The following is a 15,394-nucleotide window of genomic DNA, read 5'->3' as shown; positions in this document are numbered from 1 at the left end:
ACAGGAAAAGCTCAGGAGTTGGTTGACATGATGATTAGGAGACAGGTTGATATTCTGTGCATCCAAGAGAGCAGGTGGAAAGGTAGTAAGGGTAGAAGTTTAGGAGCAGGGTTTAAATTATTCTACTTTGGAGTAGATGGGAAGTGAAATGGAGTAGGAGTTATTTTAAAGGAAGAGCTGGCTAAGAATGTCTTGGAGGTGAAAAGAGTATCAGATCGAGTGATGAGACTAAAATTTGAAATTGAGGGTGTTCTGTATAATGTGGTTAGCGGCTATGCCCCACAGGTAGGATGTGACCTAGAGTTGAAAGCGAAATTCTGGAAGGAACTAGATGAAGTACTTCTGAGCATCCCAGACAGCGAGAGAGTTGTGATTGGTGCAGATTGTAATGGACATATTGGTAAAGGAAACAGGGGCGATGAATAAGTGATGGGTAAGTACGGCATCCAGGAAAGGAACTTTGAGGGACAGATGGTGGTGGACTTTGCAAAAAGGATGGAGATGGCTGTAGTGAACACTTATTTCCAGAAGAGGGAGGAACATATAGTGACCTACAAGAGCGAAGGTAGAAGCACGCAGGTGTATTATATTTTGTGCAGATGATGTAATCTGAAGGAGGTTACTGACTGTAAAGTAGTGGTAGGGGAGAGTGTAGCTCGACAGCATAGGATGGTAGTGTGTAGGATGACTCTGGTGGTGGGTAGGAAGATTAAGAAGACAAAGGTAGAGCAGAGAACCATGTGGTGGAAGCTGAGAAAGGAAGAATGTTGTGCGGCCTTTCGGAAAGAGGTAAGACTGGCTCTCAATGGACAGCAGAAGCTCCCGGAAGACTGGACAACGACAGCCAAGGTAATCAGAGAGACAGGCAGGAGACTACTTGGTGTGTCTTTTGGTAGGAAAGGGGAGAGGGAGACTTGGTGGTGGAACCCCAAAATACAGGGAGTCATACAAGGAAAGAGATTAGCGAAGAAGAAGTGGGATACTGAGAGGACTAAGGAGAGGCGAGAGGAGTACATCGAGATGCGACGTAGGGCAAAGGTAGAGGTGGCAAAGGCTAAACAAGAGGCATATGAAGACATGTACACCAGGTTGGACACGAAAGAAGGAGAAAAGGATCTCTACAGGTTGGCCAGACAGAGAGATAGAGATGAGAAGGATGTGCAGCAGGTAAGGGTGATTAAGGATAGAGATGAAAATGTGTTGACTGGTGCCAGTAGTGTGCTAAATAGATGGAAAGAATACTTTGAGAAGTTGATGAATGAAGAAAATGAGAGAGAGGGAAGAGTTGAAGAGGCAAGTGTGAAGGACCAGGAAGTGGCAATGATTACTAAGGGGGAAGTCAGAAAGGCACTACAAAGGATGAAAAATGGAAAGGCAGTTGGTCCTGATGACATACCGGTGGAGGTATGGAAGCAATTTGGAGAGATGGCTGTGGAGTTTTTGACCAACTTATTCAACAGAATACTAGGGGGCGAAAAGATGCCTGAAGAATGGAGGAAAAGTGTTCTAGTTCCCATTTTTAAGAACAAAGGGGTTGTTCAGAGCTGTGGGAACTATAGAGGAATAAAGTTGATGAGCCACACAATGACTCAGGACAGAAGTAAGTATCTGCGAGCAACAGTATGGTTTCATGCCTAGAAAGAGTACCACAGATGCATTATTTGCCTTGAGGATGCTAGTGGAAAAGTACAGATAAGGTCAGAAGGAGCTCCATTGTGTCTTTGTGGATCTAGAGAAAGCCTATGACAGAGTACCAAGTGAGGAACTGTGGTACTACAGGCGTAAGTCTGGTGTGGCAGAGAAGTATATTAAAATAGTACAGGACATGTATGATGGCAGCAGAACAATGGTGAGGTGTGGCTTAGGTGTGACAGAGGAATTTAAGGTGGAGGTGGGACTGCATCAGGGATCAGCTCTGAGCCCCTTCCTGTTTGCAGTGGTAATGGATAGGCTGACAGATGAGGTGAGACTGGAATCCCCTTGGACCATGATGTTCGCAGATGATATTGTGATATGCAGTGAAAGCAGGGAGCATGCAGAGGAACAATTAGAAAGATGGAGACATGCACTGGAAAGGAGAGGATTGAAGATTAGCCGAAGTAAAACAGAATATATGTGCGTGAATGAGAAAAGTGGAGGGGGAAGAGTGAGGCTACAGGGAGAAGAGATTGCGAGGGTGGACGACTTCAAATATTTCGGGTCAACAATCCGGAGCAATGGTGAGTTTGGTAAGGAAGTGAAGAAACGGGTCCAAGCAGGTTGAAACAGCTGGCGAAAGGTGTCTGGTGTGTTATGTGACAGAAGAGTCTCTGCTAGGATGAAGGGCAAAGTTTATAAGACAGTGGTGAGGCCGGCCATGATGTACGGATTAGAGACGGTGGCACTGAAGAAACAACAGGAAGCAGAACTGGAGGTGGCAGAAATGAAGATGTTGAGGTTCTCGCTCGGAGTGAGCAGGTTGGATAGGATTAGAAATAAGCTCATTAGAGGGGCAGCCAAAGTTGGATGTTTTGCTGACAAGGTTCGAGAGAGGAGACTTCGATGGTTTGGACATGTTCAGAGGCGAGAGAGTGAGTATATTGGTGGAAGGGTGCTGAGGATGGAGCCCCCAGGCAAAAGAGAGAGAGGAAGACCAAAGAGAAGGTTTATGGATGTGGTGAGGGAAGACATGAGGGCAGTTGGGGTTAGAGAGGAAGATGCAGGAGATAGGCTAAGATGGCAAAAGATGACAAGCTGTGGCGACCCCTAACGGGACAAGCCGAAAGGAAAAGAAGAAGAAGAAGATCTGGTGAATAAGACGTCTAGATTTATACAGAAGAGTTTGAAAGCGTATAAAAGTCTGCATTGCTGGATCTGTTCTCAATCAAGAATAAATCTCATATCGTAATGGACCCACTCAGATTTTGTCAATGCAAATACCAATATTTAAATAAATGACCCCTGGTTTTACACAAACTCCCATTCATTAACTATATTTGGAAGAAAATTTTAGGACAGGGAGTCGTCTCCTCCATACACGGAAGCGTATTGCTGTCACACGCTTACCTCCGTACACCTCTCTGTGACAGACGGTTTATCATTTTTTTTAAACATGCATTGTTCCCAAATGAGTCAATTTGGCATTATAAATACTTCTTGATAATTTGAGATTGAGAGGAATAATTCCTACCTGAAATGATATGATCGCTGCATAGGCGTGTGTATTTCTTTGGGCACGATCCATCGCGTTTAATTGGCAAAACCCATCGATCTTTTCTGGTCTTTTCAGCCTGTATTCTATAGAATGATTTCTGTGAAGAACTGTCTCGTCTATTGTGACAACCAACAGCACAACAGGTCTTGGGAATTGTGAAAATCTACTCCAGATCAGCAACTCCCGTACTGCCGAGCAGCTTTGTTTGACCGGCAATCCATTGATCTTTTCTCGTCTTTTCAGCTGTTATTCTAAAGAATTATATCTTTGAAGAACAGTTTTGTTTGACCGGCAATATCACGTACACGAGCTCTATACAATCCTTAGGTTAATTTTTGGTATCTTTGTTTTTTAAGCAACTTGGGTTAATGAGCTAATACTAATAGGTACGAATGGATCGTCCATTAAATTTCGAGGCAGAATGCATCAATGGCAAATAAAATACCAAGAAAAAAGAAAGAAAAAAAATCCCCAAAACTGTGGTTGATTTAGTGGGAAATACTGCACCATACTACTAACATTAGTAGCTGTATTCATGAATAATTAAATTTCCATTTTTTGCTGTCAATATGAGGTGCTGTGTGTATAAAAAGGAAACATTAATTTAAATGATTTTAACAAATGGCTGCGATAAATTTAACGGTGTCTCAATACTTTCCACACCCACTGTGTTTTGCCAAATGTATTCACTCATCTATTTTGACTCACATCTAGTATGATCTTCTTAATCAACAGTGTTTAATAAGACATTGATGCACCTTTTACTGATGTAAGAGCTTTAACTCAACACAAGGTTCAGAACTGTATGCAGGGAATTTTTGACTATTCTTGCAGAAGCGCACCTGTGAAGTGGCACACTGATGTTGGACGAGTACGCTGCTTCTCACCCATTGCTCTAATTCATCCAATTTATTTATTTTTTTTGGGTTGAGGTCTAACCTAACCCCAAACTGTTCCCACATATTTCAGACCAATAAATTGTCCCAAAAATTAGTATGCTGAATCCATCAGAGTTCTTTTTTTCTGGGACTATCCATTCATCCATCGATTTTCTTAGCTGCTTATCCTCACAAGGATCGTGGGAGTGCTGGTGCCTATCCGATCTGTAATCAGGCAGGAGGCAGAGTACACCCTGAACTGGTTGCCAGCGAATCGCAATCTACATGGAGACACACAACAGTCGCACTCACAATCACACCTTGGGGCAATGTACAGTGTCCAATTAATGTTGCATGTCTTTGGGGTGTGGTGGGGAACCGGAGTCCCTGGAGAAAACCCATGGGGAGAACATGCCAACTCCACAGAGATGGGGCCGGGATTTGACCCCCAGTCCTCAGAACTGTGAGGCCAACGCTCTAACCATTGTTCAACCATGCCGATTTACTGGAACTAAGAAACCAATATTATAGACAATTCCATGCTCCAATGATTGTGGGAACACTTCTTTCATTTATAGCTTTGCTGTGCATCATTGCACTAAGCAAGGTCAAGTAAGTCATAAATGTCTGCACTGAGTCCTGGCCCCAAAAGAATACTTTTGGATAAATTGGAGCAACCACTGAGAGCCAGTACTTCTCACTTCTCAGTGGTTATGCTGTATTTGCAAATGGTGGACTGACATCATATTGAACCATTGGATTGGGAATGGGATTTAACTTTTAAATTCATATTTGAGTGAAGGGTGGAACTGTGGAGCAACTGGAAAGCGTAGGCCTCACAGTTCTCAGAACCCAGGTTCAATCCCAGCCCTCCCTGTGTGGAGTTTGCATGTTCTCCCCGTGTCTGCGTGGGTTTTCTCCAGGCACTCCTGTTCCCTCCCACATCCCAAAGACATGCAACATTTATTGGACATTGTATATTGCCCCTGGTGTGATTGTGAGTGCGACTGTTTGTCTCTACATGCCCGGCGATTGGCTGGCAACCAGTTCAGGGCGTACCCTGCCTCATGCCCGTTGACAGCTGGGATAGGCTCCAGCACTCCCGTCACCCTTGTGAAGATAGGCGGCAAAGAAAATGGATGGATGGATAGTTGGATAGATGTGAGTTAAGGTGGATTACACAACACAGAGAAGGCTATCTTAAACATGCAAAGAGACCAGTTAATGTGTCCGCTGAAGGACTCTAACGTTTTCAGAAAGCACAAGTCCTCACTGATGATCTACTGCTGTCCTGAAATATGTTGGATAGTTGTTAACATACACGGTAAGTTGAAGTTGCTCTAGTAAAATTATAGTATAGTGTACATACCTAAAAACCATGTCAGATATTCAGATACAGGCCCACTCCTCGTCCAAATATTGGTCAACTCTGCACAATTGGAGTTCTCTACATTTAGTTTCATAACCTAGGGTGACTATCACTTGCAGGTCTTCCTGGTACAGAACAGAGAGGAGCAAGGGATGACGCTGTCAGTGTGCCTGCCTGAGGAGCAGCAAGTATTGCAAGTACAGAACGTGAAGATCAAACAGCAAAAGACATGTACGTGTATCCACTTTCTACTGTATATATACACAATAATGTGGACACTCCAAAACCAGCCTGTTAATATTCTCCTGCAGTTCTTCACCTGGATGGTTCTGCTATGGTGTTTGATAACATTTACAAACTCATCTCCTTCTACTGTGTCAGCAGGTAAAAGACACACAAACACTTTCATGGAAATTCTCAGGTCATTGATTCGATCTCAACTGGACTGTTCTGGATCAATCCAATGTCCTGCGAATGAAATGTTAGGGATGATTGAGAACAGGTAGTTTCATGGGAAGATTCTGTCAGGGCCACGGCCAAGCCACTGCCCTGTGCAGAGCTGCCTCTGGCAGAAGCCCCACACCTGCGCTGTATGGACGCTAATTAGACCAGGCATTTAAGGCTTGAGTTTGTCTCTTGAATGGGCGAAAAAACCCTCAACATCAAGTCCTCGCTTGGGAGTCCTGCATTTGGGTCCTGTTCTTCGTCGCGTGCTCATGACAGATGCACTAAATGAGGACAAAAAAAAAACAATGAGGCAGACCTTCTACATCATTAAAAGACAGAGCTGTTGAAGATCCAATTTCTCAGGGTGAACTAACATCCTATTAGCACACTGTAATTGTCCGCAAGTACAGTAAATAGCAGCAGTGACTAACAGTACATTCTGTAAATAATTCAGCCTACACATGTGTAGGTCTCGACATGATGACAAGAACTATAATTGTGAATTGAAACCATGTCGTATAACATTCTGATTTCTTCTAGACAAACAAAGGTAATGCTAAAAAATGTAAAAAGTATTGTAATCGCATACTTTGCTATGAGTTTGAAGTATATCATAATGATTCATTGTCACATTGATTTTCTACCTCATGAATGATATACTGTAATACCTACTCCCATCCGAGGTGTTGCAGTAATATCATGGTGATTGTGGAACTTATTACTTACTTGTTACTTCCTCACATTGTTTGTTGTTGAATCCAATCAGGGACATCCTGCCTGCACCACTGAAGTTACCGCAAGCCATTTCATTAGCAACACAGAAAGAGGAACTGGAGATCATCGCTGCGATGGGTGCAGGTACAAGCTCTTTAAATAGCAGTATAAAATTGAAGATGGACTTGGGATAGAATTACAACAACATGACAGCTGAAAAAGTCTTAAATTGGATCACATAAGCCAATGTACAGTAGATATTTTAAATACTAAAATATTTGTAAAAGCAGGCCATGAAATCTCACAACCGCCCTTATAAAGGTAATTTTCATCTTATTTATTCAATTACGGCATACACCACCAAATTTCCTTTTTGAAAATCAGTTACTTTTACAAATATGAGTACAGTGTTCCTCGTGTTGTTCACTTGGGTCACGTTCCTTCCACGCCCATGACTAACGAAAATCTGCGAATAATGGATGCAGTATTAATACACACTGGTTACACTGTCAGCATGCAGGCCATCACCTTTTTGCGTGTAAGTAAGCTACCATATGATGGAGGTTACGAGGCAGCAAAGAACAATTGCATTTCAGATTTCAATTGCTAAATCATCATTATTTTATGTATTTTTACAAGTGTCTGTACCAATATTGATCAAATAATGTGAAAATGACTAAGAATGAATGAATAAATGAGCTTCTCGTACGTATTCTTTATTTTCTATTCTTTTTATCATACTGTCTGCATCAGAGACATAATTAGGATTTCCACTATAGGAATTTGGGCGGCACGGTGGAACCTCTGGTTAGAGCGTTGGCCTCACAGTTCTAAGGACCAGGGTTTAAATCCCTGTCCCGCCTGTGTGGAGTTTGTATCTTCTTTCCGTGTCTGCGTGGGTTTTCTCCAGGCACTCCGATTTCCTCCCACATCCCAAAAACATGCATTAATTGGATACTCTAAACTTTACTTACGTGTGATTGTGAGCGCGACTGTTGTCTGTCTCCATGTGCGCTGCAATTGGCTGGTAACCAGTTCAGGGTGTACACTGCCTCGTGCCCAAAGATAGCTGGGATTGGCTCCTGCACTCCGGTGACCCTTGTGAGGATAAGGAGTTCAGGGTTAGGGTTAGGATTATTATTAGTTGGATGGATAGAATATAAGAATTAGATAAATATGGTAACTATTGTCATTAATTGGACACCCTAAATTGCCGATAGGTGTAACTGTCAGTGCGGCTGTTTGTCTCAATGTGCCCTGTGATTGGCTGGAAACCAGTTCAGGGTGTACCCTGCCTCCTGGCTGTTGACAGCTGGGATAGGCTCCAACACTCCCGCGAGCTTCGTGAGGATAAGTGGCTAAGAAAATGGATGGATGGTAACTATTGTGCATTTTCCATTGTATGTATTGCAGACTTTTGGACATCAGATATGAATCAGAAGACAAAAAAACAGAACGTAATTTTGGATCAGAATCACAACAATGTTTACATGTATATCGACCCAATCACTTTGGCAGAGACTTCAACCAAGCAGCCAAAAGGCTTTTCTGAGTCCAAACTGCCAATCAACACCCCTCACAGTATAACCTCCTACTTGCTTGATGGAGAATCCCTTCAGAAAGAAAAAAAAGAGGTTAAAAATCAGATTAAAAGTAAGTCTTACCAGGACACAAAATTCAAGCGCCCTCCTCCCAGGCCCCCCAGTTTGGGATCAAGCTCAGGGATGGGGCTTCTCTTTTCTGCTGCCCCACTGGAAAAAGGTTCCTCATCTTTGACCTCTGCAACTGACAGAAATGAGGAAGGAAAGATCGTGGTAGGTGACAAAGAAGAGAGGAAGACAGCATTGACATCACCTCCTCCATCAAGACCTTCCATCCGCCCACAGAGTCGAGCCCCCACTTTGCTGCGTCCTGCTCCTCTCCACCGCACATCCTCCAAGAACAGTAGAGATGATAGCGAGAAGGCACAAAAACTTGTGAAGGAAATTGTAAAGGAGGGGGAAGGACTGAGAGAGGAAGAGAAACAATGTCTGTCGGGTGAGAGTGTTGAACTGTTTAACAGTATACATCAAGTGGAGGCGAAAAGAGACAAAATGAAGGATAAAGGGGATGAAAGCGATGCGAGCAATGATAAAGATGAAGACAAACAACAAATTGGCTCCCAACCATTAGTGAAGAGACCCACTCGTCCTGTACCTCAGCCGAGGAAAAAAACATCCTCTCCAGACAGGCCTGACAGTGGATTCACCAGTCAGAATGCCGGGACAAGAGTAGGCCCTCCCTCCCCAACACGAAGGCCAGATGTGTCACTGTACTCTCCTCAGGGGGGTACCATGCTGGGAACAGATCACGACTCCTGCTCTAACAGCAGCACTGAAGAAGATGGAGACATACACCAGGAACAAGATCAAAACCACAAGTATGTCTGGAACAAATTAATGAATGCTGATAGACAATCATTCACAATAATGCATTTGTGCACCAACATGGTTTTTTAAATTGTGTGTATTTTCTATTACGCGGCCGCATTAGTAAAAGAAAAACCCAAACTCAATCAAAAACAAAATGTGTTTAATTTGTAAATTTTTAATGGTTCCAAAATGAGATTAATATCACAACATCGCCAGAGCTTTACTGAGTCAGACAGCTTAATCCATAGTTTTTAAGATTTTTGGAGTTGGCAGCTCCAGGTCTTCTCAATCATATACATTGTGATACATTATGTTGCTCATCTTAAGTCATTTTAGAATAGTCTAAGGCTTTACCTGGTGGGACCATGTCTAAATCCAGCACATTGGGTAGACCACCAGTTTACCAGTTTTGGTGATTCTGTGAAACAGATTTGGAGGTCTAAACATGTGCAGTGGATGTCAGATAGTGTGGCTCAGTAGGTAGAGCGGGTTGTCAGGTGAAGAAGGATAGCTGGTTGGAATCCAAGCTCCAGCTCTCCATACGTTGTGTCCTTGGGCAAGACACTGAACCTTATTTTGGTCCCAGTGGGTATGGCAGCAGCTGCCCATTGGCATGTGAATGTGAGGCTTTGTGCACTGAGATAGTTTAAGTCAGGGGTGCTCAATGTTTCGATCAGTTTTGGTCGATCGTATGATGCTGTGGGAGAAAAAAAGTTAGCCTATCATGCATCTCGTCACTTGATTCAGGTGTGGCAGAAAAATCGATCACACACACATTAAGGCGCGTTCCCGGATGCTGGCCTCCTATTTATAGTCTCTCTTTTGCTTTCTCCATAGCAGTCGCGGCGAAGTGCGTGTGCCCCCCACCCTTGCCCTTTCCTTCCTGTTTGTAGATCGCGAAAGGCTGTCTGCTTGAAAAGTAGATTTTGGGGTAAAAAAAAAAAAAGTCTGGCCACCCCTGGTTTAAATAAACCATTATATAAGTGCAGTTCATTTACCATTCATAAAAATGTGAAACCCTCTGAACTGTTGAAGAAATCGATATATTGATATGAATATATTGTTATCATTGTTGTAGTTTTAAATCATCCCACCGGCTGGCATTGGGGAGCACGCGGAAGAGTAGGGGTGGAGGCAGATACTGTACATGAGGTCTGGAGCCATATACAGTATAAATCACTAGCAGTTATCACCAGCTCATTCTGCCAACCATGAGCAGTGTTAATACTACAGTTACGCATGGATCACTCTTCTGCGCAGAGATGTCTCCATGCAAGTCTCATTGCTACATTTAAAGGGGACTCAGAGGAGCCACTTTGATTGAAATGAAGTTGTGTCCACTCCCACTATGGTGCAGAACACCCTTTTTTTACATATATCATCTTGCATATGCCACTGAAATTGAGAACCTTTTCTAATCACCCTTTGCGGAGATTCACGCCAACTCCCAAGACAGATTTATATTGATCACAAAAATAGAATTGTTTCCCTGTTGTCATGAAAAATTTGCAAAAATGTGTGTTGTGTTTGGATGCTATTAATTATTGGACAAGAGTGCAGAGACTAACTTTACTGTATACCTCTTTTTAGTAACCCATCCGAGAATCATAGCAGTAAAATAAAGCGGACGCCAACCACCTTTACGTTGGGCAAAGCTCGTTCTCGCCTGTCTACTGTAATCACCGGCCTGATCAGTCACGACCGCCGCCTCTCACAACGCATTGTGGAGCTGGCTAGAGACCCACTGAGCTATTTTGGTAACCTGGTAAATGCATTACCTTGAAATATAATAGTACCTGTTTCAAATCATCTACCGCAACAAATCAAGTTTGCTTTTCATATGTGATTTATAGGTGAAAGAGTATCAAGCATTCACCCTTGAGACCATGTCCAACCACTCCACCTCCACTGAGTTGTTGCAGGAAATTAGGCAGATGATGACTCAGTTAAAGAACTACCTACTACAGAGTACTGAACTCCAGGCCATGATGGAGCTACAACATCAATATTCACAAGACAAACTGGGTATGCAGTTTATATTATACAAAGAAATTATTGGATGATGTACTGACGTATATCCCCACTCCGGACACCTTGGTGGACAAAACTTACATGCACAAAACACACATGTTAAATTATGACACAGTAATCCCTCATTTAATGTGGGGCACTGGAGCCGGACCACCACCGTAATAAGTGAAATCTTTGAACTTGATGGTTGCAGTTGGGATAATTTTTATATATTTTAAAGACGTATCTACCTCAGACGCTTATTAATCCTCTCACACTTCTATTAACCTCTACTGTACTTATATAAATAGTTTCTATACTCTTAAACTCATTTTATACTCTTAAACATAAAGTAAGGGACAGTAATATTGTAAAGTGTGTATATTTTATTGCCAGTAATTTTTTTTTAATTAGGCTAGGAAGCGTTTGTTTTAGCACAGAAAAATGTACAGTAAAAAATCTAAATCGTGCAATACGGCAAATTACATGAAATGTGATTTTTGTTGATTTAAATCTGCAATATACTGAATCTGCGTGAGGTGAATGTGATGGAGTGAGGGAACACTGTACATTAATATTTTTTTCCAGACAGTTTTTATTCTCTGTCTTTTGGGTATAAAGCAATAGATTTTCTCATGTCAAAGCAGAAAAGGTTATTGATGTGTGGATGATGATTTTATAGCAATTTGTTTGGGCATGTACATTTTAGTACAGGTTTGTAAAGGAAGGCCAAAGGGTTCAGATTTGTGTGTGAAAAGGATTTAATGTCAACCCCTGACTTTGATCAAGAGGTATATCCAATAGTGTAGGTTATGCGCCTATGTAGACCAAGCCAAAAATCATAGATACATGTCAGTTTCAGCAAGGGATAAGTTTATTTGTGCTTTGTGACAATCCAGAGAGCATAGTCGAAGCAGCTCTATGTAAGAGTGTACTGAAGCCACTGAGGGAACCTGTTTACCATAATCTGGAGAAACTACACACCAACAACGGCAGCCTTAAACAACTGGCGCAGAACCAGGTATGGCAAAAATCTTATCTGTTTGACTGATTCATCATGCTCAGCTGCTTTATTTAATGAGGTATGTGCAATTTTTTGTAAATTAGTCTGTAGTTCTCGGCAGTACCACCACAGCTCTGGGAGTCACCACTGCTGTCCCTGAGGCCTCAGCTATGGAGAAGATTAGCGTGAAACTCAGTAATCTGCATCTTGAATATTCTCCTCTAAAGAAGATTGAGCTACTGCTGAAGGCTTGTAAAATCATCTATGACTCCATGTCTATCAGCTGTCCAGGTAAGGGCCCCAAATACTCCTTAAACATCTTAAGTGTGTTTGTTTTCCTATTTTTCTTTTATTTGTCACTGAACACACTAAAAAGATGTGTGTCTTCTTTCAGAATCATTATTCTAATCTAGATAGACATTAAGATGCCTGGCAGAGAGGCTATTGTCAGCGCACAAGAGTCAGTCTTCCCTTTCCAGAAACTGGACAATTCCATCTTCAAAAGAGTGCTGTTTGTCTTGGAGGTGCAGGTAGATAGCTGAGTCTTGACCCTGAGGAGCATACATCTGCTCAGTGGTTGCTTGGTTTCCCCAATGTATATGTAGTGGGTCTAACGTTGCATTGTGTGTTTTTTTTGATGGATGAATGAGAAGACACACATGTTGGCTGGTCTCAACTTGGTTTAATACTCTCTCTGCGTTATAAAGGAGACTAATTCACGGGTGTTCACAGATTTTTCTTCACATATATTCTCACTGCTCTCTCTCTAGGAAGACTCACAAAAAGGAGACAGTATAATATAAAATGGGATTTAGATCGCAATAAACTGAAAATAATTTAATAAAATAAATAAATAACAAAAGATTAACACCTGAGGGTTTCACCCCAATGAGGGATACAGTGACCACGAAAGAAAGTATAAACAACCTTTCCCACAATATAAGGCTGACCTTTCACTGATGAGTTTTACCAGAGTTGCCTTTTTGACATCCTTCATTGCCACCAGGGCTGTTCTCAGGGTTGTCAGAGTGCAGGCTTCCAGAGGACAATGCCATAAGGTCCAACATTTGAAATTGTTGTTGGATGACTTGTCCAACAAAGTACACTTAAATACCCTGGTTACACTGTTGGGATGCATGCCAGCAAGTGTTTTAGCATGTATGTAAGACACAAGAGGATAGCGCTCATGAGGCAATGAGGAACAATTCAATTTCACATCTGTAAGCAGAAGAATCTTGTTTTGCCCACACTGCCTGTGTAGGCAGGGCATGACTGACAATGTTGTACATACGGTGTCACATCGAAACTAAAATTATCACATCACAGCAAACAGAGTACCATAACTAGCAAATAATAAAACAAATACAAGAAAGACTTACAAAATAATTGACACAAAACGTGCACTTTAAAAACTATTTACATGCTCCCAGCATGCTTTGTGGCATGATGGAGTTTCTGAGGGCCTCAAATCATACTGGGAGGATGTAAATAGTGTTCAAATGCATGTTTTGTGTACAGTGCAAGCTCCACTTTGAGCTGCAGCAGCCATCTTTCCCACAGAAAGTTGTGGATGTCGTTCATGAAGACTATGTAGTAGGTATTCCAAAATACCACTCCAGAGTGTGAGGCAGTGAGTTCCTTGATTACGTTGCAGCAAAGCAAATGCAGGGTATCTTTGCATATCTTTCGTATTCCAGCAGCTCAGTGTCAGTGGAACAACAGGTTGCTACTAGATGCATTTTTTTTCAGGGTGTATCCCTCGCCATCATGGATCAGCTGGTCCCGCTTGAACTATCGACCAACCTGGACTTACTCATCACTATCACCCTTAAAATCGACAAGAGGTTTTTGGATCACGAGGAGGACAAAGACCGATGGAAGAATACGTCACCATACATCAGCTGCCCCGGTTCCACCCCTTCCCCTGAGAAACGTCTATGCCGGCAGATGGAAGGACAATGCTTCTACTGCGGGCAGTTGGGCCATTCCATGTTCCACTGTCATGTCAAAGCTCCTGATTTAAAAAAAAAAAAAAAAAAAAAAAGGCCAGCCTACCAAGGTCCCGAAAACGGCGAGCCTTAATCTCCTTAAGAAAGACCCTGCCAAGGCACTACCTCAAGTAACACTTTGCTCTCCCGAGCAGCAAATAGATGCAACCATTTTCATTGATTTAGGTTCAGATGCCAAAGTTCTGAACATGCTCTTTGTCAGACATATGGGTCTCACAACCTTTAAGATCCAGTGACCTCGAAATGCATACGCTGCTCTTGGTAGTTTTTTGGATAAAATAACTCACTGCACCCAAACACTCAAATTGAGATGTACAGACTCACGCTCAGAGCGGATTAGCTTTCACATTTTTGATGCCATAAACCATGACATTATTTTGGGGAATCCTTCGCTGAAACTACACAGCCCTCATATGGACTGGTCTTCTGGGCAAGTCAAGTAATTGGGCCCCAATTGCACCTGGACCTGTTTTGAGTCGCTGAGCACTAAAAATTAAATATAAGGGACAGCCACAGACCTTGTTAGAGGATCCAGAATTGTTGCTGGTGCCTTCTTATCATGACATAAACGAGGTGTTCTCAACGTCAAAAGCCAAGATCCCAACCGCCCCACCCACCCCCATAGACCTTATGAATTGATTTGCTGCCTGGTACCAAAACTCCTCGTGGGATGCTATTCTTGATTTCAGGCTGCAAGTACCTAGCCATGAAAAAGTACATGGAGGAGTCACTGGCAGCTAGACTCATTAGGCCCTCGTCATCCCTGGCCAGAGCAAGTTTTATCGTCATGGAGAAGGACAAGACCCTGCATTTACTATCAGGGACTGAAATGTATTGCAATAAAAAAACAAGTACCCTCGTCCCCTCATGTCCATCACCTTTTACCTCCTGGAGGGAATCAACATATTCACCAAGATGGATTTTAGGAATGCTTATCACCTCATCAGTATTTGAGAGGGGAATGAGTGGAAAACTGCATTTAACACAATAGTCATTACGAATACTTGTTAATGACTTTTGGGCTCACAAATGCCCCAGCAGTTTTTCAGAATTTCATCACGTATTGCCTAACATGCTCAATATTTATGTTCGTGTGAATGTGGATGACATTCATTTTCTCTTCGGATGAAAAATCCCATATTGGTCATGTTGGTCGAATTTTGAATGCTCTATATTAAGGTGGAAAAACGTAAGTTTCACCAGGCATCTTTATCTTTTCTGAGATTTGTGTTAGTTCAGGCGGAGATCCGAATGGACATCAGCAAAGTCGAGGCTGTGTCTAATTGACCCATTCCCACATCAGGCAAAGAGGTTCACAGGTTAACTTGGGTTTACAAATTTCTACCATAAATTCATTGGG

General features: G+C 42.3%; 1 protein-coding gene and 1 long non-coding RNA gene across 2 annotated transcripts in view; one reads left to right on the top strand and one right to left on the bottom strand.

Annotated features, from left to right (window-relative positions):
* The window catches only part of rin3 (Ras and Rab interactor 3), a 34,627-nt gene that overhangs the window by 12,165 nt on the left and 7,068 nt on the right, over nucleotides 1-15,394 (top strand). The window contains exons 3-10 of the mRNA XM_061842945.1: nucleotides 5,560-5,671; nucleotides 5,752-5,824; nucleotides 6,654-6,745; nucleotides 8,015-9,020; nucleotides 10,603-10,777; nucleotides 10,866-11,037; nucleotides 11,922-12,043; nucleotides 12,130-12,316. Coding sequence (XP_061698929.1) covers nucleotides 5,560-5,671; nucleotides 5,752-5,824; nucleotides 6,654-6,745; nucleotides 8,015-9,020; nucleotides 10,603-10,777; nucleotides 10,866-11,037; nucleotides 11,922-12,043; nucleotides 12,130-12,316 — 1,939 coding nt within the window. The remainder of the gene's footprint in view (nucleotides 1-5,559; nucleotides 5,672-5,751; nucleotides 5,825-6,653; nucleotides 6,746-8,014; nucleotides 9,021-10,602; nucleotides 10,778-10,865; nucleotides 11,038-11,921; nucleotides 12,044-12,129; nucleotides 12,317-15,394) is intronic.
* Nucleotides 5,775-6,723, bottom strand: LOC133512890 (uncharacterized). Its single transcript, XR_009798334.1, has 3 exons — nucleotides 6,614-6,723; nucleotides 6,024-6,168; nucleotides 5,775-5,908 (listed from the first exon to the last, which is right to left on the bottom strand). It is a non-coding gene; the product is annotated as an uncharacterized LOC133512890 (long non-coding RNA).

This window comes from Syngnathoides biaculeatus, chromosome 15 (assembly GCF_019802595.1).
Source record: "Syngnathoides biaculeatus isolate LvHL_M chromosome 15, ASM1980259v1, whole genome shotgun sequence".
Classification (NCBI taxonomy): Eukaryota; Metazoa; Chordata; class Actinopteri; order Syngnathiformes; family Syngnathidae; genus Syngnathoides; species Syngnathoides biaculeatus.
Note: the sequence above shows the minus strand (reverse complement) of the source record. Positions and strands in the feature narration are given on the sequence as shown.